This window comes from Lutra lutra, chromosome 2 (assembly GCF_902655055.1).
Source record: "Lutra lutra chromosome 2, mLutLut1.2, whole genome shotgun sequence".
Taxonomy (NCBI): Eukaryota; Metazoa; Chordata; class Mammalia; order Carnivora; family Mustelidae; genus Lutra; species Lutra lutra.
The window spans coordinates 67,438,035-67,465,921 of NC_062279.1; the positions used below are offsets into that span (position 1 = coordinate 67,438,035).

Consider the following 27,887-nt stretch of genomic DNA (forward strand, 5'->3'; position numbering starts at 1 on the left):
GACAGAGAGAGAGAGAGAGAGAGATCACAAGTAGGCAGGGAGGCAGGCAGAGACAGAGGAGGAAGCAGGCTCCCTGCTGAGCAGAGGACCCCAGGACCCTAGCCGAAGGCAGAGGCTTTAACCCACTGAGCCACCCAGGCATCCCAGGGAAGGTTTAGCTGTGACTAAGAAATCTTAAAGGCTTGCCAGAATAGATAGCATCTGGTTTGAGCGTAACTTTAAGCTGGCAAAATTTGAGAAGTAAATATGGGAAGAAAGGCATCTAAGTTTAGGAGAACTAGATACAACACAATAGTAGAGAAAGCACAAAGAACTGAGGGATAATACTGAGTAATCCAGGTAGATCCCAGAGTGTGAGGAAAATATACTGGGAGATCATATTACAACATGAATTAAGGATCATTTGGAGCAATTTATGGATGTTATAAGTTAGCATCTGTACTTTTGTGCAGGAAGTGGAGAAAGGGTAGCCTGGTGGAATGGACTACAGTGGAGGGCTGGAGGATGAAAGAAGAGAGACCATGAACAACTGTATAAACCAGGTGGAAAGCTTGATGTAAGGAAAGAGCAGGAGGAAATGAAAGTGGGAGGGCTGGGGAGAAACAGACAGGATTAGGAATGGGCAATATGTGTTGAAGGAGGAAGCAGGAGTAATGATTTGGTACAGGGTATATGTTACCAATAACTGAGGTTAGAAATAAAGCAAGATCAGACAATGGGTAGGAATATACCACGTTTAGGATAACATTCACTACTTAGCACTATCAGTAATCTTATGCTACTAACATTCATGAGTTCAGCACAGTATGGAGCCAGGTTTGAGGCTTTTAAATGAAAAATCATATGTAGGGGCACCTGGGTGGCTCAGTTGGTTAAGTGTCTGCCTTCGGCTCAGGTCGTGATCCCAGGGTCCTAGGACTGAGCCCCACATCGGGCTCCCTGCTTGATGGGAAGCCTGCCTCTCCCTCTCTTGCTCTCCCTGCTTGTGTTCCCTCTCTCACTGTGACTCTCTCTGTCAAATAAGTAAAATCTTAAAAAAAGAAAGAAAGTCATATGTAAATGTTTACTTGACTCAGTGGTTATATCCACTTCCTCTCCCTATAAATTGAAAAGATAATGAAATAAAATATAAAAACCTGAATAGAACCATGACAACTCTAAATCAAATCAAGAATGAGAGTGATCCAATGAATCAGACATCCTAAGAAATGTGAAACCAAGTCAAAGACATCAGAGGTTAAACATGAGTTCTCTCTAGCAAGCTCTTTCTGAATCAAAGAATAAAAACTGGCCCCTTGGACATCCATGAAGCTAGCTAATTAGAGCTACATTCAGATCAAGAGATCAAACTCCTCAGCACTGTTCAGCCCATTCCACAACAAATTACACCTAGAAGCCAGACAAGGTTTCCCTTTTGAGCTAAAGGGAGAAAACTGCTACCCATATGAAGTTAGTGATCTGCCAAGGGATAGTCCCAGTGGGGGACCTGGGACTTGATGAGGGAAAAAGAGTATAGTTTACGGTAATTTAGGATTTAAATTAACTTCAGACCCAGAAATTGTTGGGAGACAAAGAAGAAAGACAGTTCCTACAAGTAAAATACAGTAAACCACTCCATTTCTAGATACATCTTACCCCTAGAATAACAACTTTCTTAACTTGGCAATTTTAAGAGCCTAAGCTTGTCTTCCAACTCCCTTATAGGAAAACCCACAATAGTATAACCCATTGGGGTGCCTGGGTGGCTCAGTGGGTTAAAGCCTCTGCCTTCGGCTCAGGTCATGATTCCAGGGTCCTGGGATGGAGCCCTGAATCGGGCTCTCTGCTCAGCAGAGAGCCTGCTTCCACCTCTCTCTCTCTCTCTGCCTACTTGTGACCTTTGTCAAATAAATAAATAAAATCTTTAAAAAAAATAGTATAACCCATTAATACACCATTTATACAGTAAGTTATGTCATTCAGAGGAAAGCACTTCTGGAGAAATAAAACCACTATTTGTATCAGCCAATTTAGTCTTTTATTCATAAACATGTACCTACAACCAATGCCAAGCAAACATGCAAGGAAAAATCAATGGTATAAAAGGGAAAGATCAAAATGAATGATCAATTCTGGATCAAAACAAAAGTGAATTTAGAGACCAGAAGAGAATGTTTAAAATATTCTTCCGGAGGGGCGCCTGGGTGGCTCGGTCGGTTAAGCGTCTGACTCTTGGTTTCGGCCCAGGTAGTGATCTCAGGGTGGTTAAATCAAGCCCCATTGGGGGCTCTGCGCTCAGTGGGAAGTCTGCTTGATATTCTCTTCTTCTGCCCCTTCCCCGCTCTCCCCCCAAATAAATAAATAAATCTTTTTTTTTTTAAAGATTTTTTATTTATTTATTTGACAGAGAGAGATCACAAGCAGGCAGAGAGGCAGGCAGAGAGAGAGGAGGAAGCAGGCTCTCCACCGAGCAGAGAGCCCGATGCGGGGCTCGATCCCAGGACCCTGAGATCATGACCTGAGCTGAAGGCAGCGGCTTAACCCGCTGAGCCACCCAGGCGCCCCAATAAATAAATCTTTAAAAAGGAAAAATATTTCTGACTTTCACATACTGGCCTACCAACCTGATCTATGCCAAACTGAGAAGTAATGGTAATAAACTGAGCTGCATTTCCATTCTCTGTACCATGTGCATCAACTAACTGTCACAGCCCTGCAATTATTCCCATTTGGAGACTGAAGTTCCCCAGGGTTAAGTAACTGACACAGGTCACAAGACCAACCAACAAGGGCAGATCTGAGACTGGAACTCAGCTTGGTCTGACTCCAATCCCACACTCAAGATGGCTTTTCAGAAGAGCACATTCTTGATGTGCCTTTTTAAAGAAACAGTGAGGGGCGCCTGGGTGGTTCAGTGGGTTAAGCTTCTGCCTTAGGCTCAGGTCATGATCTCAGGGTCCTGGGATGGAGCCCTGCATCAGCTCTCGGCTCAGCAGGGAGCCTGCTTCCTCCCCTCTTTCTGTCAGCCTCTCTGCCTACTTGTGATCTCTCTCTCTGTCAAATAAATAAATTAAAACTTTAAAAATATATTAAAAAATAAAGAAATAGTGAAAGACACTGAAAACATCACATCGCTACTAACAAGTCCGAATTTTATTTGTTAAAAGGAAAAAGTCCAATGGACTATAAAGGTGAAGGTGCATTTAGAACAACAGGTTTTATATGAGCTTATATGGTTCTTTTATGCCCTTGAGTAACAGTTGATTGGGAAATTAATGACAATATTCTAAGACAAAGTCTCCAGTATGAGGTCTTCAATTATAAAGGGGGCTGTATTTAACTAGGAATATAAGATTCTTAATCCCTAAATACAGTATGTGGGAAATAAAAAAGATAAATGATCTTTCAATAAAAAGCTGTAAGAAAGTTCTCCTGGGTACAGATAAGAAGTCGAACTAGATTTGGCATTGACAGTACAACTAACAAAGCTGCAGGAATCAAGAGGGAAAACAGAATAAACAGAAAAAATTTCCCAATAATAATTCCAAGTAATAAACACACATAATCCTAGAAATACTCCTGACTATTAAAGAAACTATAAAAAGATTCAGAGAGAACAGAATACACCCAAAATTCTGGGGCATCTGGGTGACTCAGTTGTTAAGTGTCTGCCTTTGGCTCAGGTCATGATTCCAGGGTCCCGGGACTGAGCCCCGCATTGGGCTCCCTGCTCAGGGACTCCCTGGTCGGTGGGAAGCCTGCTTCTCCTTCTCCCACTCCCCCTACTTGTGTTCCCTCCCTCGCTGTGTCTCTGTCAAATAAATAAATAAAAATCTTTTTAAAAAAATACACCCAAACTTCTCTTCCATTTCCCAAGAAACAGACACCATTGTAAAAGGGAACGGACTCTCACTAGTCATCTCTCCTTGATCATTATGATGTTAATCAATTAAGAGCAAATAAATGTGCGATCAAGAATTTGTATACTTTTAGTAATCTGTGTCCAAATACTTATTAAGAAAAATCATTTTATATCTAGATTGAGAGCATACTCTGATATGATTAAATTAAAAAGTATAATAGTAAATAAAAAGGTGAGACTTTATACTATAAAAGGAGAAAATAAATTGAAGAAAGAGAAAAAAAGGAAAAAACAATGTCCCATTTCTAATTCACTCCATGAATACCAATAAGACGTGGGAGCTGAAATGTATAAACTGATGTCACAGACCCTCAACAAACATGGCAGTAAATAAAGTGATTCCAGTCTCTAGTAAGGATGTCACTGACAACAGGAAGTTCTCAACTGTTTTAGGCATTCATATTATGTTGCCTACTGGCAGAAATTAAGTCATAAAAGGAAAAGAGATGGACAAATGGCAATCATTAATGTTATTATTTTGAAAGACTGAAATACAACATGAAACATCGGATCTGTCCCATGTGTTTCCAAGGTTATTCCCTAAGTCAATGCAGAACCACTGTTGGAGAAAAGCTGAACATTCAAAAATTCTCAATCTGTTATTCTTTTCCTGAGCACTAAGGAAAATTGCTTTTCGTTGCTCTAAGCTCAGGGAAGACTGATGAGGCTTGAGAATAGCTGCTAAAAAGGAGACAGACGATAAACAGAGAGATTTTCCAATCCTCGCCAGAGCAAGAACCGAACAGGGCGTTCATCTCCATGCATGTCCTTTTCGAGGAATGAAAAACTCCACAATTTTCAAGACTCATTTTGAAACTGAATTTCTAAGGTATAACATATACTTTTTCAGAGCAGTAGCAGGCACTGATTGGTAGGGAGGCTAAGTGATTTTTGTGGGTTAGTGAAGTAGCTTTTAGCTCCTAAACTTAGTAACTAGGAAACAAAAGCTGATTTGACCTTCAAGGGTCTAGAGCAAACAAGACACACACATCTTACCGTGACGCCAGAGTCTTTTTTCCTATCTCTGAAAAACGAAACTGCAGACGGGTTTTCTTTAACTCAAAGACAAGCTAATACATGAGTTTGGGGGAACTATACCTTTAGATTTTAGAGAAATTGGGTCAAAACCCTGACAGCACGTATAAGGAAAGCTCAACATTCAAGTTAGCCTAAGGAAAACAGAACTGCAACAAAGTCAGGAAAGGAGGATGCTATTAATTATCTGAATATTCTCCATTGTTGCTTTCAACATTTGAGGATCACAGGAATGGCTTTTTTTCAGAATTATCTTTTTAAAAAAACCAAGAATATTAAAAATGAGATTTAAACATAAACCCAATGCTTATTTTTAAAGGGCTTGACAACACCACGTTATAGTCAGAGACCATAAGATAGACATGTCAAGGGAAATGTATGTTCTGGTAAAGTATAAGATGCAAATAGACATCAGAACTATAGCAGCCTCTCAATCTTGCCACCTAATTTAAAATAATTAATCTGTACAGAAAAAGTGTCTCCAGTGTTGAACTGAAATGTTAACCATTTCAGGTTCAGGTGTGGCTATCTCTAAAGCACAGCCATAGCAAAACCGACAGGTCACAGGCAAGCAATCTCTACTGTACAGAATCCAAGTTCATATAAGAATAAATTGCAGGGCACCTGGGTGGCTCAGTCGGTTAAGCCTCTGCCTTTGGCTCGGGTCATGATCTCAGGGTCCTGGGATTGAGCCCCACATCAGGTTCTCTGCTCAGTGAGGAGTCTGCATCTTCCTCCCTCCCACGCTTGTGCTCTCGTTCTCTCTCGCTCTGCCCTCTCTCTCAAATAAAGTCTTTTAAAAATAATAATAATAATTAAATTGTTAAGCAGTTTTCATCACTACTGACCTTTCTGATTTAGTCTTTAAACTCATTAGTATATTAACATTAATTTGCTCAAGTCCTGAATAAATAGTGTAACAAGACATAGTCCTCTATTAATTTGTTTTTTAGGGGAAATGTAAGGGGATGTCACTATTTGTTAAGATTTCAGGTGAATGTTTTAATACAGGAAAAGGGAATCCTCCCTTAGCAGTGCCACGTTTTCAGAGGAGAACAAATCTAGGACACAGATGAGTTATTTCTACCTTCCCAGCTTTTAGTGGTGACTATACCCAGAGCCCTTTTAGATGTTCTTGAGGAAGATACACACATTCCCTATAAAAGACCATGGAAGTTCCTGGCTTGATCTAGCTGAAGTTATCTAAATTCAAACTGAACTGAATGGATTTGCATTGGCCCAATCTGGCTTATGAGTTTTTCACTGGGACTTGACCCATTCTCACTCCCCAAAGAATTTAAAAACTGGGATGGATTTAACTGGAGAAGGAACAACAGGATTTTATAACCATCTTGAAGACAGAGAAAAAAGGGCTGCAAACAGTTTTTCCCTGGTGGCATTATTTTGGGTAGATTATTTTTTAAAAATATTTTATTTATTTATTTGAGGGGGGTAGCAAGCACAAGTTGGGGGGCGGGGCAGAGACAGAGGGAGAAGCAGACTCCTCACTGAGCAGACTCCCAGATATGGGGCTCAATCCTGGGAACCTAAGATCATGACCCGAGCCCTGAGCCACCAGGCACCTCAGCAGATTGTTTTTTAACTGATGTTTTTAGGAAAATTTCTCCATCAAACTAAGTCGCTTGAAGCAAAGTTACAAAAGGCAAATAACCTAACATCATGTAATATCTGAATGTGAAAGGAAACCCCAACTCCAGGTATTCATCTAAGGAACACTGACAATATTTTATTTCTCAGAGTTTCAGGTGCTTTGTGATTACATTCTGAATTAAGGTTTTGTTCTATGCTCTCTATATTTGAAGGCTATGAATGGAGTTACTTTCTATTTTGGGCTTATCACATTACCTAAGATTTTCTTTTCAATGATGATGCTCAATAGTGGTATGAGTAGTGTAGAGAGACCCTCTTACCTACCATCTGTAGGAATGGGTACTATCTTTCTGGAGAGCTATTTGGGGCTTTAAAGTTGTAGCTTTTCCTCCAAAATTCTACTTCTAGAAATCTATCTTTAGGAATAGAAAAGTGAGGGAAATAACCATATGAAGATATTTAATTGCACTATCCTTTACAATAGCAAGTCCACATGGTCAACAATAGAGAAATGACCATATGTTGGCACATTTATAATTTTTAATAAACTGTGTGGTTATTATCCTATTTAACATTTATTGCCAGGACTTACCTAAAGTGCTTTACTCACTCAGCTTCCCACGAACTCTATGAAGGAAGTTCTCTTATTTACTGATGGGAAAGGAAGAAGTTCAGTTACTTTGCTAAGGTCATGGAGCTAGAAGTGAGGGTCCTGGGATTCCAAACCAATCCCGCTCCAGAGCGCAAACTGTTCAGCACCAAACTGCTGTTGTGTGTGTTGCTTTTCAAAGGTGATACTGCATTACAATTTTTCTTCCAAAGATTTTTACTTCAATATTCACACCCAAAACTGATCTCTGGTTTTCTTTCAGGAAACATACCTCTTCCTTGTTTCAATATTAATGTTATTTTCCCTTCATAATAAGGAATTTGGAAATTTTCCTTCATTTTCTGCGTTCTGAAACAGTTGAAAATAGCACTGCGATCACATGTTTCTTAAAGGTGTGGTTGAATTTCCTTGTAAACTTGAAGGAGAGAAAGGGGAGGGTAGCTCGTTAACAATTTTCTCTATTCTATCAGTAATAACTGTCCTTTTAGATGTCCTATGTCTCCTGAGATCAGCTATGGTCACATATTTTCCTTTTCATTTTTTTAAAAAAAATCAATAGCTTTATTGAAATATTATTTACATGCCATAAAATTTACCTGTTTGCAGTACACAATTCAACGGTTTTTAGTAAATTCGCAGATTGCAAATCTGTGCAATCATCAGTCATTTTAGAACATTACCATCACCCTGAAAAGATGCTTTATGCCCATTTGGAATCAATCCTTGCTGCTATCTCCAGCCCTTCCAACCTGTTTTAATTGTACAACTCTATAACCCTGATGCATATATGAACAGATACATTTGTTTTATATGGATTTAATAAAACAAGAGTCAAATCTTGGATATATTGCATATAGTGTGACTATATTAAATTATTTACTTCTAAGAAAGTAATGTAGTGCTATGTAGAAGTGGTATCATTTTCTTATAGCTCATTAAAGTTACTTGGCATTTATGGGGATAAAAGACAGTATGATTGTTCTTATTTTCTTATGTTCAGTACTGAGACTGCAATAAACATGTATTCTTAAATGCTCCAATGGCAGCCAAACAATAGGAAGCAAAACCTGAAGTATGATCACAAAAACCACCCTGCCTCCAGCCATATCAGAAACTGCTATGTTTCTTTACTTTGTATTGTCCAACTGTAAGATAGTTTTAAATGATTTTCTTACTTTCGCTTTTTAATTTTTCCTAATTAAAGTATGAAAAAAAAATCTAGCTATTTCTGAATTGGACAAAGTGTTTCTTCCATAATGTTCAGGACCTGAGTGCTGAGAATTAAGCTCAGCTGACTAGACGTCCAGCCAATATATTTTTAATTAGCACTGAATAGAGATTTCTCTCATTAGGAAGCATTAGTGTCATTTGATTTCATATCCTTGCTTCAAAGTTCTCCCCATAAAATAGGGAACATTAAGTATAAGATTAAATTTAATTTAACAAGAAAATCTTTCTACATGTCCAAACATGCATAATTCAGTCAGTAGCATATTTAGATCAAAGATTAGAAAAAACTGCTTTGAGCACTGAGAATTTCTTCCAGTGATAAAGGTCAACAGAAAACAGACTCGGGGGGCACCTGGGTGGCTCAGTGGGTTAAGCCTCTGCCTTCAGCTCAGGTCATGATCCCAGGGTCCTGGGATGGAGCCTTGCATCTGGATCTCTGCTCAGCGGAGAGCCTGCTTCCCCCTATGTCTCTGCCTGCCTCTCTGCCTACTTGTGACCTCTTTCTCTGTCAAATAAATAAATAAAATCTTTGGAAAAAAAAAAAAAAACAGACTCGGAGAAGCAGAAATAGCATTGACTTTGGTATAAAGAGGGGTTTAAATCCATCTTTTTCTTCTTCCCTTTTTCTCCCCACCCCACCCACCACCAGGGCTTACAAAAACAAAACAAACAAACAACAACAACAACAAAACAAAGGAGACAAATCACAAGCAAAAGACTTCAGGGGAGACAAAGTCCCAGGACTTTCTTAAAGTGACTTTATACTGTTATATATATATATCTTTACCTCAGGAACTAAAGTAACTAAACTAAGTTGCTTCCCTGTCAATTTAATATACTTGTTGGCCATCTGTTACTTTTCTATCATCTTCTCATCAAAGACATAAAGTAAGCCTCAAGAACAGTTAAGTGGGTATTAAAAGATTGTTTCGAGTTTTAAACAGATGTGTACTTACGTGAAAGCCCAACTATAGAGCACTCAAGGGTATGTAATTATTTTGCTGACAAGTTTGAATTCACAATAAAGTTACCCGAAACATACATACACTCAGGAATATTTTCAGAGTCTATACATATGCTTTGTCCTAGGTATACACTCATTATATCCATAACATTTAAAAATATTTTCTTGGTTAAATAAAAGAAAAAGAATTTACTTAGCTCTTCTAGTTTCATACCTAAAACTTGTTTTCAAATGTTTCTCTGAAAAAATTATCAGTTATCAAGGCATCAATAATAAATATCTTTTAACTGGAGGGAGATCATAAATATAAATTTCTATACAGAATAATAAGCACGAGAAAATGAAAAAGCAGTACTAAATCTATAGTGTTACATCTTAAATATGAAATATTAGAGGTCTCTCCTTCCAAAAAAGGTCAAAACTTTGAAAACACGATCAAGTAGAATAAATAAAACTTCATATAAAATTTCTCCCCAATTCAGTCACCACAAACTCAGAATTCAACTCCAATAAAACCTGGAATCAATGATTTATAAGGGTTTACCAGAGAACTAGAAATCTTTATAAACTTGTTGTAAAAAAAAAAAAGAGAGAGATTTTTGAAAACAACATTTTCAAGACAAAACAGAAATCAAGTCTGCTCTTTTATTATGATGGCTTCCATTACTCTTCAGCCTTGCCTCTGATCACTTTCCTCTTTAAAAATTCAGTTAAGGCCCTCTCTGTTTAAGCTCAGCCTTAGAATTTGGAGAAGCATTAAATTTCCATCCCCTGCATAAGAAATAAGAATGAAATATCTTCTTATTTTTCTTATTCCCCAATTTCAATTGCTCCCTCCAAATTAGGACAGTATTGTTTAGTGAAAACATGTTCTCCTAATAGTCCCATCAGATGAGCTACTGTGGAGGAGTTGAGGAAATCAACAATGAGTATGAATGAGGAAGTAGGAAAAGGGATGCTCTCAGTCACTATAACTCGGTACCATCTTTGCGAAAGACAATTTAGCAACAGAGATCAGACTTAAAATTAAAACACTAGGTATTTTCTGGGCGCCTGGGTGGCTCAGATGGTTAAGCAACTGCCTTCAGTTCAAGTCATGATCCAGGAGTCCTGCATCGGGCCCCCAGCTCCACGGGGAGTCTGCTTCTCCCTCTGACCTTCTCCCCTCTCGCGCTCTCACTGTCTCTTTCTCAAATAAATAAATTTTTTTAAAAAAGCAAACAAACTAGGTAATTTCTTTAGTAATTCCATGTAAGAACAATTCACACCAAAGCAAGTACAGAGGTACCCAAGAACACAGATATTCTTTAGCATATTCTACAGCATAATTTATAATAGCAAAAAATAAACATTAAGTTTCCATCAGTGCATATGAATTTAAAGTCATGCTATACTTCTGCATTGTGTAATGTTATGCAGCTGAGCTAAAGAAAAGTCTTCAGCTCAGTATATGTTGGTATGGAAGGACCTGAGGGAGAAAGGTAAGTTGCATGTAGAATACTTCCACTTTTCTGTGATTTATTCACACACACACATACACATAGAGATATGTATACACAGAAGCCGCACAAATATACATGCACAGGCAAAAAAAAAAAAAAAGTAAAGACATCTGGAGCAATGCTTAGAAAACCATCCAAGAGGTGCTAGAAGTAAAGAGGGCGAGGAGGGAAACTTTCTATTTTACTCCATATCTTCATTTCTCGACTGTTCAAATTTTTTCAATAATTGTAAAGAAAAAAAAAAAAACAACTATATATTATGCCTCGCATGCAACAGAAGAGGGAGCCAGACTTAGTAGGATTTTAATAATAATTGTTAACTCTAGATTTCTTTCCATCTGACAGCCTGGAGAAAACGGGCATTCTGCTCTGGTCACAGAAGCACCAGATCTAACGCAAAGTCTCCCATGATGGTTTTGGGAACCAAATGGGGAACTGTGGCCAAAGAAAACAGCGGTTTTTGAGCTGAATTGCTAGGCGAGGCTCAGTCAACAAAGAGGACGACTGAGGGACGCATCCCAGCCTCAAGTTTCAGTGGCCCTTCAGCCTGGAGTCTTGGTGTTCAGATCTGTACTTGGAAAGACTCAGAGAAAAGTGAAAGAAAGGAGAACCACAGGCCTCTCTGTGCTCCTGACACTTCTCTCCGATGTCTAGGGCCTCTCCTGCCATACTCTACCATTAGGACTAAATGATCTATCATCCGACCTCAGATGCTACCTCCGTGATCTTCCCTGGCCTTGTTATCACCAATAACTGCATCTTCTCCATGACCTCAACCTCAAGCATCTCACTTTCCCAGCACACTTAACTGTCTTTCCTGCACTCCTGAGAGCAAGAAAGCCAATTCCAATCATTTTCAACCCCATTAAGATTTATAACTCACTAATTTTTGCCTTGCTTTCCTCTCTACAGTCCCCTCATTCCTTATTTCCCTCCTTCCCAGCTTAAGTTCATAATTTCTCATTATAATCACTCCCTTTCCTGCCCCCGTCATTGTATCCACTTCAGAGAACCTTGGCCTGGGTACTGCCACCACTCTGCCTCTCTATGCCTCCACCCATGTTGCCAAACACTACCCGTGAACAACCTAAGTCTGGCAATTTCACTTCAAATGCCAGTGGACGCTTTCTGCTGTCCAGCAGTCACACTATTATTTCTCTGGCCCATTCATCTCCCACATGTGTGGATGACTAGTTCACTCCCTCTTCTTGGGTCCTCAATACTTCTCTTCCCATCCTCACTCTCAGCAGATGATTTCTCTTCCACTGAGGAAATGGAAACCATCAGCAGAGAACTTCTACCACCACATCTCCTACCAAACGGCATCTGTATTCACATACTTACTTTTCTTCCTGTTGTACAAAAGACCTGTCTGTGCTCCAATCTAAGCATCCTCACGCCCCAGCTGACGCGTTAGGTTCAGTCCCCTCCTGTCTGCTCAAGGACACTGCAGTGATTCTCCTGCTTTCTCTCCTGCATCAATTTCTCCCTCTTCTAGGTAATTCCATTAGCACACAAACATGAAATAATTTCTCCCATCTTAGAGCAAGAACAAAAAATTGTACCACCTAGGCTCTTCTGCCAGCTGTTTCTCAATTTCTCTTTTTTCCCAAAGATTTTATTTATTTGTCAGAGAGAGAGAGAGAGAGCGAGCACATACAAGCAGAGGAAGCGGAAGAGACAGAGAGAGAAGCAGGCTCCCTGCTGAGCAGGAAGCCTGATGTGGGACTCCATCCCAGGACCCTGGAATCATGACGCTTAACCAACTGAGCCACCCAGGCATCCCAATTTCTCAATTTCTCTTAACAGTAAAACAACTTAAAAAAAAATTGCCTTATTTGCTGTCTCCAATTCTTCCCCTTTCTCTCTTGAATCTGTTGGTTTGCAACCACCCTGGGAGCTTCCCAGGGGTGATCTGAAACAGAGCGTAAGGAGAGACCAAAGAAAGAAGCAGGCCACTTCCAGACTGGTAGTTTAGTAAGGAAGGGAATTTACACAAGGCTTGTTTTGGGCAGCCACCAAGACAACTAGATACCTATCCTCACACGCCAAATCTTAGAACTACACAGAAACCTTAACTGGGCTAGTCACATATACTGTCTGGACAGTCTCAACACCAAATCACTATCTCAGGGATGTGTCTTTGGAAAGCCTCTAGGAATATGAAAGGCAAACGGAACCCACATTCCAAGAACAGAGGAAGGGTTAAGGAACCTCTGAATGCCCAGGTCCAGTTCATGGGTCAACTGACAGTCATGTCCACTTGATAACCTCCTTCAACAGAATCTGTCCGTGAGGCTAAATCCAATGGTCAGTTCTTCATTGTCTGCAGCACTTGGCAGCCAATCACTTCCTTCTCCCTGAAACACATTCTTCACCTGCCATCCAGAAGACTACTATCAGTTCTCTGCCTAACTCATGCTATGCTCTCAAGTCTCTTACTGGTTCCTGTTTATCTCATCTGAACTTTGGTGTGGTCAATCCTTGAAACTCATAGTGGGCTCCATTTCTACTCATTCCCTAGGTGACCTTATCTCATTCTAAGACTTTAATACTTTGACAGGCTGGTGACACCCTAATCTAGCCCTTCAGTTTGTGGCAATCTCCTGATTCCACATTCATACATTCAACAGCCTAGCAGACATTTCTGGTTGTACATCTATCAAGCATCTTAAACTCAACATGCCCATAAATGACTTTCCTATCTACCCCCTAAAAACCTGCTCCTCCCCCTAAAAACCAGGTCTTACAGTGTACTCCATCTTAGTGAGTAATTATTCCATAGTTCCAGGGGCCCAGGCCGAAAACACCTGGGTCATTATGGACCCTCTCTTTCTCTCATACCCACATCCAATTTATCAGCAAGTCTCATTAGCGCTACCTTCAAAATGCAACCAAAATCTATGATTTTTTAAAAGAGTTTACTCATTTATTAAAGATTTTGTTTATCTGTTTGACAGAGAGAAAGAGATCATAAGCAGGGGGAGCAGGAGAGGGAGAAGCAGGCTCCCTGCTGAGGAGGGAGTCAATGTGGGGCTTGATCACGACCTGCGCTGGAGGCAGACATGTAACTGACTGAGCCACGCAGGTGCCCCTGGGATCTACTACTTTTTACCACTCTGCCCTCACAGCTCTGGTCCAAAGTGATCATTACCTCCTGCCCAATTTATTGCAACAGTTTTCTAACCAGTTTCCCTGCTTCTACCCCTCACCATTCTCAACCTAGTAGTCACTGTGATCCATTTAAAACTTTAAGTCAGACCAAAATCTTCCCATTCTACCAAGAATGAAAGCCAAAGTCCTCACAGAAGGCCGTGAGGACCTACTCGGTCTGGCTCACTCCCTGTCTGACCTCATTTCCTACTGCTGGCATCCCTCACACACGCTGCTCTAGCTTTAGTGTTTCTCAAATGCCCAAATACACCCCTGCCTCAGGGGGCTTTGTACAGCTATCATTCGTGCTTCAACCCCTCTTCCCTCAGGTGACCACTGACTCAATGCCTCTCTTTCCTCCAACACCTGCTCAGAAATTACCTCAGTGATGTCTTCCCTGACCACCATTATTTAAAAGTCACCACAGCTCCACCACAGCATCCCTTTCCTGTTCTATTTTTCTCCCCAAAGCATTTGTCATGATCTAAAACTACAGTATAAGCTCCATGAGGACAGAGGCTTTTTCCATGTTGTTACTCCTCCTATTCCAGAACACTGTCTGGCATGGACAATGAAAAAATGATCACCGAATAAATAAACAATGCCTCCTGGACTTGGGAGGCTGCCATAACATGGAGGGAAAGATTACCAGACAAGGAATCAGGAGATCTAGATGTGAATCTGATTACAGTAGTCCCCCGCTTAGCCACATTTTCGCTTTCCACAGTTTCAGTCACCCCTGGTCCACCGTGGTCCAGAAGCAGATGTCATCAGAAGGTCTGTACTAGTCTAACCCACTAGGTCACAAATCCTACATCACTCACCTCACTTTACCTAAGCACACAGGCATTTTATCATCTCACAGCATCACAAGAATAAGGTGGATATAGTACAGTAAGATATTTTGAAAGAGGCCACATTCACATAACTTTTATTAGAGCGTTGTGTTATAACTATTTTAGTTATTATTAGGTATTGTGGGTAATCTCCTACTATGCCTAACTTATTAATTAAAATTTATCCCAGGAATGTACATGTAGGAAAAACAGTACATATAGGGTTTGGTACTATCTGTGGTTTCAGGCCTCCACTGGGGGTCTCAGAAAACATCCCCCAGGGATAAGGAGGGGGACTACTATTGTAGACTAGGAAATGAAAGCAATTCCCAGGTTTGTAGTGCACAGTAATACAGCTAGTTAAATCATTTAACCTCCAAGGTCCTCTGTTTGCTCATCTATAGAACAGAAACGAAAACCTTCCCAATCACCGTGTGGAGGAAAATGTTATGCAAATGGAAAATACTGTCGAGCTCCAGTAACTGATCACATGCTAACCTACTGAGAAATCAATGTTAACACTGCTAGACAAAAGTTTATTCTCGGGCGCCTGGGTGGCTCAGTGGGTTAAGCATCTGCCTTTGGCTTGGGTCATGATCTCAGGGTCCTAGGATCAAGCTCCACATCAGGCTCTCTGCTCCGCAGGGAGCCTGCTTCCTCTCTATCTCTGCCTGCCTCTCTGCCTACTTGTGATTTCTCTCTCTGTCAAATAAATAAATAAAATCTTAAAAAAAAAAAAGTTTAAAAACGATCTGAGAATTTTGAAGGGGTGGGGGGTGGGAGGTTGGGGGCACCAGGTGGTAGGTATTGTAGAGGGCACGGATTGCATGGAGCACTGGGTGTGGTGCAAAAATAATGAATACTGTTATGCTGAAAAAAAAAAAAAAAAGTAAAGGACTAACAATAAAAAAAAAAAAAAAAGTTTATTCTCTTTGTAAACTAGAAGGACAACCTGAACTATAAACAAAAACTTTAAACTGCCTTTCTCCCTCTCTCCAATTTGTAATGTGTCTACATTATTAATTATACACATTAGTATCCTAATACTAGTATCTAACTTCTGGGCATCACGGCTAAAATAATTTTTGCTTTCTATCCATTTCACCCAGGGCCAGGCACTGAAGGACCAGACTTCAGAAGTATGGCTGCAAGACCCAGGGGGAAGCTGGGGCCTGAGGTGCCCTCGGCTGTCCAGGGAGAGAAGGTGTCTGGGGCTTCTGTCTGGCGTTGGGGAGGGACAGACCTTATCCATTCCCTTCTGAATAGGGGAGATGAGACTTTGTGTGTTGAGATCTTTGGTACTTTTATTTGGTCCTGGAACTGCTCTCCTCACCTGTCTTCCTGCAGCCCATAACCAAACAAAGCTGAGAGAAGCTCTCATAGAGGCAGAAATATAAGCCAGGTTCCTTAGTCAAGAAAATAAAATGTCAATAAAATGTCAAGACAGTCTGAAGGGTGTCTAGAAAATACAGACCTCGCCAAAGCACAGCTGGAAAAACTGGTACTTGAAAGAGGAAAGAGGCATCTTCTCTAAATTCTACTTTTGTTTCAAGTTACATAACAAGAAAAATAAATACTTCATTTAAGTTAGTTTAGTTCTTCACAGAAATCCCTTAATCGTGATTCAGAATGATGGCATTAGCATGTATTAAAGGAATATAAAAACCAAGGTGTGTTTCTCAGTCCTCTAGAAAACTTCTTGTTATATTAACCCCTGCACTTTTTATAATATTCTAACAAATTCACTGAATTTATTGCCAAGGCAGAGAAAGTCACCTCCTGACTACAGGTTGGTATGCTTCAGGTGATGTGAACTATATAGCTCATCCTTTTCTCCTTTGGTCTCAAGTTAAATTAATTCTCAATTTTAATAATCCCATGCTTGATTTTTATAAGTAAAAATTCCCCCCACCCCCGATTTCTGTAGGCCTTTTCTAATTGCACTCATTTTCACTGTACCCACACTGCCCTCCTGTGCCAAGCACCAGCTCTGGAATTAAAGAGCCTAAATAACTGTGTCATTGTCATCCTCAACCTCCTCACCATGGTTTTGAAAACAGCAACCAACATTTGCTCAGTACGTGGGTTATGTGCCATATCCAAGCCCATTCAGATTTTAGAGCCCCTGGCTCCCTTTTTTTAATGAATAGGAGATCGATTATTAATGAAAAACTCCTGAGTGATATCCTTATTCCCCTTCTCTCCAACTAGATTGCCAGCACCCTGAAGGAGGGAGCCCCCATAATTCATGCTTCTTTATACATTCTGCCATATTTAGCACAATACCTTGTGCATCATACAGATCTAATAAATACTTGCTGAGGGGCGCCTGGGTGGCTCAGTGGGTTAAAGCCACTGCCTTCAGCTCAGGTCATGATCCCAGCGTCCTGGGATCGAGCCCCGCATTGGGCTCTCTGATCAGCAGGGAGCCTGCTTCCCTTCCTCTCTCTCTGCCTGCCTCTCTGCCTGCTTGTGATCTCTGTCAAATACATAAATAAACTCTTTAAAATAAATACATACATACATACATACATACATACATACATACATACATACTTGCTGACTTAGGAAGGCCAAGGACAAATTACAACAGGTAAACCGACACAAAAAGGGGAAAGAGACAAAGCAGAAAATACTGGTCAGCTATCTGACTGGCTTATTTCCTTTTCTTTATCTCTTGTCAGTTCTGTAACCGGTCAGAAGGCCAAGGACTTAGGGCAGCCCTTTGGGATCCAAGCTCAGGGATCCACCCCAGGTTGGTTCACCTTTGGCCAGAAGGTAATTACATGAGAGCAAGTAGAGCAAGTCCCTGAGATGTGGAAGGCTGGACAGAAGGAGGACTGCGAGCCCGGCCTTGCTCCACACCAGGATTACTGCACTGACTGAGCCCAGCTCCTCCTGGTGCCCACCCCAACCTGCCCCTCTTCCTATTGGCAGAACCCCAGACATCCTGCTCTCCTGCACAGCAGGGGGCGCCTCAGGCCCCAGCTCCTCCCCCTGGGTCCTGAAACTCTACTTTCATCCAAGTCTGGTCCTGTCAGTGCCTGGGTGTTGTGAAAACCCAAGGAGAGGAGGAGGTGAAGCAGGAGAAGCTGGTCCTGCCCCCCTTCTCTGGCGGCTCCCCAGCTGGCCTCTCCCTGGGAGCCCGAGTCCAGAAAGAAGGAAGTGCTGATTCTGAGGGGAAAAAAAGACATGGGCCCAGCTGGTTGTGTCTTCTTGCTGCCCCTTCTGCTGGGGATCTCAGGTGTGTTTCTGGGGTGACGAGAGTCCTAAGCGGGGGTAGGGACTCAGCCCAGGACAGCTGCCCAGGGCATGGGCTGTGGGCCTCCTATGGCAACAGGAATTCATCATGGGTGTCTCCCACATACCCCCTTTTCTCTCCCTAGGCGCCAGTGAGGAGGAACCAGAGAATCTCCTGAAGTCAAGTAAGAGGCCCCAGCCAGTGCAGCAGGACTGGGTGGACCAAGTGACAGGCATTTGTGCCAAGCTGAAGAGAGGACACCAGTTTGGGAAAGGAGTGCAGAGGGGTGGGGGCAAAGGGGCAGGTCTCTGGGCAGATCTCCCATGTCTTTCTCCTCTTTGCCGGCAGTCTGCGGGCGCCCCGCCGTCTCATCTGGCATTGCCTCGGGCAGGGAGGCCAACGTGGGCCAGTGGCCCTGGCAGGTCAGCATCCGCCAGGGCCTGCTTCACATATGTGCAGCCACCATCATCTCAAAGCAGTGGGTGCTGACCGTGGCAAGCTGCTTCCGGTGAGTGTGGGCCTTGCTTCGGAGAGACCCGTCAGGGGACTCGGGTGACTGGAGGTCCTGGGCTACGGTCAGACAGGAGTTTACCTTGCACTGCCCGATATGGTACCCTGTGCCTTAGAAGAGGGTCCATATGTTTCCTGCCCTAGGGCTCCAGTCAATACAACTACTCTTAAGATTTCAGTTATCTTCATATTTGACAATCACTTTGACTGAAATGAATGCCTAATAACAGTTATCCCCTGTGCCCCCAACTCAGTAGCTACCCAAGGAGATACTCCCTGAGGGGGGAATCCTCCCTGTCCAGCATGCCACATGTTCACACCACTCTGCATGCACAATCTTGAGCCCTCTTTACTCAACCTAGGTGACCTCATTCTCTCCTATGGTTTAAAATTGGCTGGCAACACCCACATGGACATCCCTAGCCCCAAGCTCTAGTTCTGCCCCATTTCCATCTGGAAGTCTGACTGGTACCTCAAAGGTCACACGAGCAGGACAGAGCTCCAATTTCACCACCACCATCATCCCCAAACCAACTTCTATCTTCCCTGTCTCATTCAACAACATAACCAGTTGCTCAAGCCATACTCAGAAACATGAAGCCCACTCTCCCTCACCCTCCATATGCCAATTCTGTCAGTTTTATTTCCAAAATACACTTTGACTCAGTATAGCTGGCCCCAGACCACTGCAGTAGTATAACAGGTTTTGCTACTTGATTCATATACATAACAAAGTGATTTTTCAAAAAGTCAGTCACTCCCTCCTTCAAATCCTTCAGTGGATGCCCAGGCAACAGAATAAAAACCAGCTGCCTCACTGTGGCCGATAAGCTGTGGATCACCAGATAGCTGCTCATTTTCCCAACCTCATCTCATTCTACTCCGGGTTCACCTCAATTCCTAGAAACTGCCAAGTTCTTTCTCACCCTCCAGGTCTTTGCACAGTCCGTATTATATTCCTTCTGTTTCCAATGCTTCTCCTGATAACTCTTCTCAAGGCTAACACTCGCGTCTTTTGGGACCCTGTTGAGAACTTATCTCTTCAGTGAGACCTTTCCTGATTGCCCAATCCAAAGACTCTTCCCCGATCCTTTACTCTCTAACTTAAAGTCCCATTTTCTTCACAGTATTTATCACACTTTAAAAGGCTGTACTTGTTAAATTGCCTGTTGTTTGGCCATCTTCTTTCCCTCCCTTCCTCACTCCCCTCTCTCACACACACTCGCAGTGTGCACAGACACGCATGCATGCACACAATCCACCAGCCCTATGAGGAGGGCCAGATCATGTCTAATTCTCATTCATATTCTCAGAAAATGCTCAATACTTAGTGAAGGAACAAAAGCTTACAAAGAGTCAGAGGAAAAATGCAACCTCCAGAACTGGGGTTTTCAGGGACACCCCATGACAGAGTCACAAGAAACTCATGGTCCCCCCACTCTGCTTCTCTTCTCAGGTCTAAGGACACCAGAAAATACCATGTGTTGGTGGGGTCACTTCAGGTCTCTGATCGCCCAAGCTCCAAAACAACGGCAATCCCTGTGTCCAGGATTATCCCCTACCCTCACTTCCAGGGAAACACAACTAGTGCCATCGCTGTGGCAAAACTGGCCTATCCAGTTTCTTTTACCCCTGTTGTCCTGCCCATCTGCCTCCCCTCATCTGCAGTACAGCTCAAGAACTCAACCTCCTGCTGGGTGACTGGATGGGGCTATTCTGGAATGCACCAACGTGAGGATAAGTGAATTTTCTGAGCTTTCTTTTCCTCAGCTGACATTCTCTCCCCTGCTCCCTATCCCAGCCCTAGCTCCACATATACTGCACTCTCCAAGGCAATTAATCTGACACGCCACAGACTTCAAATTCTCCTTGACCCTGTTCCCTCCCCTTTGCTTTCATACTTCTGCGGCAATCTCTCTTGCTTATTCGTGTCTGCCTTTGCTCTTGTTTAGCAGAAGTGCTAAGACCTTCAAAGTGAGAAAGACAAGACAATGAGCTTACAGAGAAGGAAGCTCTCAGTCTGAGATGTAATAGAGCTTTCCCTCTGCACCTGGATGGTGTATGTGGTTAGATGGAGAGGGGAAGCGGGCATGAAGATGTATTCAAAAAAGTAAGGCTGCTCAGCAAGTCTCAAGTCAGGAGAGGAGAGTAGAGCTTCATGACTGAATCAACAGTCTTCATTCTTCAGAGTCTGCTAGATCTACTACCTCTTCGTATTCTATGGAATATAACAATATATTCCAAGGCCAAATGAGGTCATTCTGCGTCATTGTTTTGGGTTTTCCTGAGTCACAAGATTTTCTGTTATTTGTGGCATCTGAGTGGGAGCAAATGCCTTCTGCCCTGTTCAGACCCAGGGAACTGAGCCCTTCGGCTATTTCCCGAACTGGAAAGCAGAATGCCATCTGATATGGAGGCAGAATATTTAAAAGCAGAGCTGAAATCCCTGAAAAACAGAGGCATTAAATCTCTATCCCTAGCTGAAAGTTGCTTCCTGCATTTTTAAGACAGCTCCGATTGTTTTTGTTCTCACAGATATGAAGCCATCTTATATACTGAAGGAGCTGGAAGTGCCCCTTATGGATCTCCAGACATGCAGTGACTACTACCAGAAAGCAAACCTGCGTGGAATCAAGCCCATCATCAGTGAAGCCATGATCTGCTCCAAGCTCCCAGTGGGGCAGACAGATCAGTGTATAGTAAGAATCCATCCTGTAGGCACCTTCTAGAACCCTCCCCTTTCCCATGTGCTAATTTATTCCATGTCTCTTATCTTCAGAATCCCTGGGTGAATCCAGCAGTGCCTGGAGAGGCCCTAACTCCACAGTTCTTGACTAACCAACCGGGAGAGTTACTGTCTACCCTGTGCAAGTCCTAGTCATCTTTCTTCTCTCCCCCAGGGCAGTAGAGGTGATCCCCTGACGTGTAGAGTGGAGGATTTCTGGGTCCTGGCAGGAGTGGTCAGCTGGGAGTCAAACTGCATCCAAAACAATGAGCCTGGAATATATACAAACATCAGTTTCTATAAATCTTGGATTGAGAAGTCAGCCATTTCACATACTGACTTTTCTGCTGTCATCAGTCTGTACTTCTCTGGGCTCCTCCCTGTAATGCTTCTACCTCTCATTTTCCTGGGGCTACCCTAAGTGGCTGAGGTTAGTACGACCAGAGTAAGTGACAATTAAGAATGAGGGAAAAAAGCGGGAAATTCTAGTAAGTTGATGGCTTTTGTTTGTTTTTTAAATAGGCTCCATGCCCAGTGTGGAGCCCAATGACCAAGCAAGACCTGAGGGGAGATCATGTCGAATCCCTAACCGACTGAGCCACCTAGGTGCTCCTAGAAGTTGATGGTTTTGATGAGAGATTTTGAGGAGTCACCAAGACAGATGCAGTTCTGCTATTTCTGCTAGTCACCATAAGCCTAACGTGCCTGTTGCCTTTTATCCCCAAGTCAACCTGGAAAACAAGATCCCCAGTGTTAATAAAGTTTGGTTGATTCCAACTGTTATTTCTTATATTCATTCTTTTGATGAAACTGGAGACAGTGCCTGGGGAAATCCCAAAGCACAGAACTTTAGGGCTGAAAAAGATCTGGAAATCATCTGGCCCAACCAAACCCACATTCCACAGAGGAAGAAACTGGAGTCCAGAGAAATTAGTAAGTTTTCCCTTGCTGAATTCCAGATGAAAATCATCCAATATGGGGGGCGCCTGGGTGGTTCAGTGGGTAACCCCCTGCCTTCGGCTTGGGTTATGATCCCGGGGTACTGGGATCGAGTCCCACATCGGGCTCTTTGCTCAGCAGGGAGCCTGCTTTCCTCTCTCTCTCTGCTTGCTTCTCTGCCTACTTGTGATCTTTCTCTCTGTCAAATAAATAAATAAAACCTTTAAAAAAAAAAAAAGAAAGAAAGAAAAGAAAATCATCCTATATGGGCCTAGACTGGGTTCTGAAGAAAGAGCAAGGACTCAAAAGATGAGGTTTCAGTGGAAGCAGAGCAGGAAAGAGGAGCTGAGGACAGTATGTTAGTTATTCCTGTGCAACAAATCACCCCAAAACTTAACAGCTGAGAAAACCCAAACACTGATTCTCTCACAGCGTCTGGGGTCAATAACCAGGGAGGGCTTAGCCAGGTAGTTCTGGCTCAGGGTTTTTTTCAAGGGGCTGCTGCTGTATCAGCCACAGTCATCTCAGAGTTCAGCTAGAAAAGGAGCTGCTGTCAAGCTCATTCATAGGTCTGCCGCCGGCTCCAGAGGATCTGCTTCTAAGGTCACTCACACATCTCTGTAGGGCTGTCTCATGGCAGCTGCCTTTCCCTAGAGCGAATGAGCCAAGATAAAGTAAAAGAGAGCATTCAAGATGGAAGCCACGGTCTTTTCATAACCTAATCTCATAACTGACATTTCATTACTTCTGCTGTATTCTAGTCTTCATTTATTTATTTATTTTTTCTTTCTCCATACCCAGCATGGAGGCCAAAGCAGGGCTTGAACTCATGACCCTGAGATCAAGATCTGAGCTGAGATCAAGGGTCGGATGCTCAACCAACCCAGGCACTCCTGCTGTATTCTAGTCTTTAAAACAGTGAATCAACGAGGTGTGAGTTTCAGGAGGCATGGATGGCTGGGGCCTCGGATCTTAAAGGGTGCTTTCTATAGGGACAGGGAAGGGTGTGGCCTAAGGAGCTAGAAAGTAGAAAGCTAAAACTAACCAGCATTTCGTAGTTGGGGATTAAATGGAGGGAGGGGGAGTTTAAATAGAGATATTCAGAGAAGAATGCCTTCTGAGCCTTCCACTAACTTCACCCACTGAAAGCACTTCATGGTTGTACTCTTAGGTGTCCTGGGGTTAAGGGAAGGTGTTTATTAAAGAGATCTCCAACTCTGAATTTCCTGACTGAAGAGTGGTCTAAGAACATGTCTTCATGTAAGAAACCTATGGGTGCTTTACCTGTGTCCTTTGCCTCGGCAGGTATACAAAGAGTGGTTAAGAACATGGGATCTGAGGGGAGCGTGGGTGGTTTAATTCATTAAGCCCCTGTCTTCCGCTCTCGATTTCGGTGTCCTGGGATTGAGACACAAATAGGGCTCCCTGCTCAGCTCAGTGGGGAGCCTGATTCTCCCTCTACCTGCTGCTCACCCTGCATGTGCTCTCTCTGCGTCAATAAATAAAATCTTAAAAAAAAAAAAAAAAAGAACGTGGGATCTGACACTGGCCAATGCTGACTTAATTTATGGATTTCATAACAAGCTGATTAAAATAATAACAGGATTCTCTGTATTACTAGGTAAATAATAGTTAAAGATATAATTGGAAGAAGTTTTGGCAAGACAATGGAATGCACAACAAAAAGTAGACATACATCCCTTGCTCAAATTTCATTAAATATCAATAAAATCATTGCTTTAAATGGAAAATTTTCATTAATAACTGTGAAGATAATTACTTAAAGATACGTAAATTAAATCTGGGCCATTAAAAAGCTTTCCATACATATGAAAATGATAACTTTGAAAAAAATTAATTCTCTAAATGAAAAAATGATACAAAGTACAAGCAGGATTCAAAGAATGATAACAATTTATTCTCAAAGGGACACTATTCACGTTAATAACTTTCCTCAGGATTTTTTTCCAGACGACAACACTACAGAATGGCAAGCAGGGACATATTAACATAACTAACAAAATTAACAAAAGATAAACTCACTAAACATGTGAGATTCTAAGTATAAAAGATAACGTTGTGAGAAAAGACAATGGATCTAGATACTAGAGCCAAGAAATCCAACAAGGAAAGCAAAGGTTTTAGGATCAGGAAATAAATTGTGGAAAGGCACCTTCCAAGTTCCCTGACAGAACTCTCAACTCAAGGCCTATGTCTGCTTATATTTAACAGATCCAGTAGATGATCCTTAGCCTTCTTCACACAGCAGCACTGGAAAATCAACTAAGTGAGTAACTGCTGGGAACGTAAAATGCACCTATTTCCACTACAAGGCACTGTCCCGCCCCTTTCCTACCAGGACGCTCCAAAATCGGACACTTAGCAGAAAAATTTACACATAATGCACGAGATGGAATGAGGTAAGTATCTGTAAAAAGAACCTCCCCAAATTTCAGGAAATACATGCCTCTGTGTTTTAATAAACTGAACTTGGAGATCTGGGTATAAGGTCAAAGCAACATAAGAGGCATGAAATCGTTAAGTGAGAAGCTTAAATCTAATCAACTGCACTAGGCCCTGACTGTAATCCGAAGGGAAAGGTCAGCATGGAATCCAAGGCAGCAAAAGCCAGATAACTATACGAGTTATAGGCCATTAAGGGGAAAGAGACTCTGAATTTGATGAATATAAACGTCACATTTACTTAGAAAAATATGTTCTGTTGTGGAGAAGCACTCTTTCACCTAGTTTTCATAAAGAAGGGATATTTTATCCTAATAAGTGAAATGCTCATGAAATGAAATTAACCACTTGCATTTATTCAGATCCTAAGTCTCTTCAAACCACCACCCACTTACTAATTTGTCCCTACTCATATCAACAAGATGTGCCCTGGTTAGGAAAAATGAAAATTCCAAATAACAGAAAGGAACAGGCCTCAATGCAAATAAACATTCTGACTCATACACTGGTCTCTTAAAATTTAGTGAGTCTGTCTCTTGAATTTGATGTATTCTAGGTGATCTGACAAACCTTGAATTTCTGAAGCTAAAAAACTAAGGCCCCAAATTGAGAGGACTTGTGCTAAGTCACATTGCCTGTGAAATATCTGACTAAGGGGGACTCTCTGGGTGATATGGCATCTTTACCTCATCTCTGTAGCAGGAATTTATATTTACTTTATGCCTCCTCTGTATTGGCTAGTACACTGATCACTTTATTTATTTATTTCTCTTTTAAAGATTTATTTATTTTAGGGCACCTGGGTGGCTCAGTCGGTTAAGCATCTGCCTTCAGCTCAGGTCATGATCCTCGTGTCCTGGAGCCTCGCACTGGGCTCCCTGCTCAGGGGGGAGCCTGCTTCTCCCTCTCCCTCTGCCTGTCACTCTCCCTGCTGTGTGCTCTGTCTCTCTGTCAAATGAATAAATAAAATCTTTTAAAAAAGGATTTCTTTATTTTCGAGAAAGAGTACAAGTGCATGCATGAAGAGTGGGGCAAAGGGGAGGGGCAGAGGAAGAGGGAGAGAGAGTACCAAGCAGACTCTGTGCTGAGCACGAAGCCCAATGCAGGGCTCAACCTCATGACCCTGAAATCACAACCTGAACCAAAACCAAGAGTCAGATGCTTAACTGACTGTGCCACTCAGGCACCCCGTTATCACTTTAAATATTAGTTCCTAACAATTCAAGAAGGGATTACTAATTCTGCTTTCAGCAATCAAAACACACACACACACACACACACACACACACACACACACACACACACACACTAAACACAACTGAGGCTCAGAGAGGTTAAGTAACTTGCCAAAGATCACATAGCTAACATTTGATTAAATAGATTCATCCAGGACCGTCTGACTCAAAAGATCTGGCCCTTTTCACTAAACCAGATTACCTCCACTCACTGTTAGAAGGCTCCACTAAAGGTTCGTCTTTATATCACGCCAACATAACACTGCCCTTTTTCCTGGTTATTTGCACTTACTATGCTCCTAGCTCCACTTGTAATTATTTAGGTATACACAACTTTACTTCTCCTGAATAGATAAGAACATCCTTGAGAAAATACGCAGTTATCCTATTCATGTTGACCTTCTAACAGCATCTAATATAGAGACTTGCAAACAGAAAGCATCAAATCTTATTTTTTTAAAAAACGAAATGAGAGCTATAGACTATAGAAAACCAGTTGTCAAAACCATAGGAAGAATTCCTTTCGTATGAGAACAAGTAAACAAATAGAAAAAGGGAAATATTTTTTCTCTTAGTGATCAAAAGAACAAGACCAACAGCTCTTGCAAAGAGGGACTGACTGATCAGCAGGCCGTAGGGCCCTGGGCAAGTAGGATGGAGCTCAGAACAGCATCAGTCCCATGGAGAAGGTGACTACAGAAGAGGGAAACTATACAGAGTGTTGGCCAAGAAGGCAAAGAGCTGGGAAGAGGAAAAGGGTGTCTCTAAAAAGTTGTCCAGGGCTTATCCCTGACATAATGGATGCCAAGTCTATGGACTAATGCTAGAACACACTGGTTAGTGGAACTAAAGGTGGACTAAAAATGTCTTGCACAAGTTCAAGAACTAAGAACAGACTGGATCTTTTAACAGGCCTAGGGGCTGTTGTGGCAAGGTGACAGAAAAGGCAAAATGCCAGAGTAATCAATGATTCTTTAAAAAACAGTTTTATAAGGGGATTTATTCATTTTCCAATATAATACATCAGTCTCATGGGTTGAATTATAAAAGAGACAACGGAATCCATTTGCCCTTCCTGGAAATACAGACAAAATGCTACAAAAACTTGCAAATCTACTGCTGTCCCTGTTTTATTCTCAGGTGCTCAAGAGAAGACTGCATCCCTGAAGTGGCATCCCCACTTTCCACAGTGGTTCCCAACTGAGGGTGATTCAGCCCCCCAGGGGACATCTGGCAATACTCACAACAGGAGGTGGTAGTACTCCTGACAGCCAGTAAAATAAAGGCCAGAGATGCTTCTTAACATCCTACAATACCCAGGACAGCACCCCACAACAAACAATCATCCAGCCCAAAATGCCAATAGAGCCAATGCTGAGACATTCTAATCCACGGGTACCATCAACATTAATCTAAGCCATCACAGAGATGAGTTGTTTGTCCAGAATTAAGTTAGCACTTAAAACGGAGATATTAGTCTAATAACAACAATAAAGACAGCAGCTACTATTTATTATTGCACCCTTAAATAGGCCAAACCCAAGCTAAGTACTTTCATTTTTTTTTTTAAATAAAAGACTTTATTTATTTGAAAGAGAAAGAAAGAGAGTGAGCACTCGATCTCACAAGCAGGGGGAGGAGACAGAGGGAGAGGGACGAGCAGGCTCCCCGCTGAGCAGAGAGCCCACTGTGGGGCTCGATCCCAGGACCCTGGGGATCACGACCTGAGCCAAAGACAGCCACTTAGCCAACTAAGCCACCCAGGCACCCCCTAAGAACTCTGACTTTATCTCATTTAATTTTTACAAAAATCTTGTGGGGTATTATTATTTTTATTTTGCAAAGATGTAAAAGTTCTAAGTTAGCCACAGCTACGTGCAAGTAATAAAGCTCCTATCACTACCATCACACTGCCCAGTTAGTGTGCAGAGC

The 27,887-nt window shown here is 42.1% G+C and overlaps 2 protein-coding genes across 7 annotated transcripts in view; one reads left to right on the forward strand and one right to left on the reverse strand.

The window, feature by feature from the left end:
- SH3D19 (SH3 domain containing 19) overlaps positions 1 to 27,887 on the reverse strand; it is a 175,122-nt gene that overhangs the window by 100,372 nt on the left and 46,863 nt on the right. The window lies entirely within an intron of this gene.
- Positions 17,892 to 22,087, forward strand: PRSS48 (serine protease 48). The gene is made up of 7 exons (XM_047717635.1): positions 17,892 to 18,086; positions 18,229 to 18,267; positions 18,432 to 18,591; positions 20,050 to 20,324; positions 21,129 to 21,292; positions 21,494 to 21,636; positions 21,841 to 22,087. The coding sequence occupies exons 1-7, from the start codon at positions 18,035 to 18,037 to the stop codon at positions 21,866 to 21,868; spliced, it is 861 nt and encodes a 286-aa protein (XP_047573591.1). The 5' UTR covers positions 17,892 to 18,034; the 3' UTR covers positions 21,869 to 22,087.

Coding starts and splice junctions, on each gene's coding strand:
- PRSS48 (XM_047717635.1), top strand. CDS start 18,035: ATGGGCCCAGCTGGTTGTGTCTTCTTGCTGCCCCTTCTGCTGGGGATC. Junction 18,592..20,049: donor ACCGTGGCAAGCTGCTTCCG/GTGAGTGTGGGC, acceptor TTCTCTTCTCAG/GTCTAAGGACACCAGAAAAT. Junction 21,293..21,493: donor GGCAGACAGATCAGTGTATA/GTAAGAATCCAT, acceptor TCTCTCCCCCAG/GGCAGTAGAGGTGATCCCCT.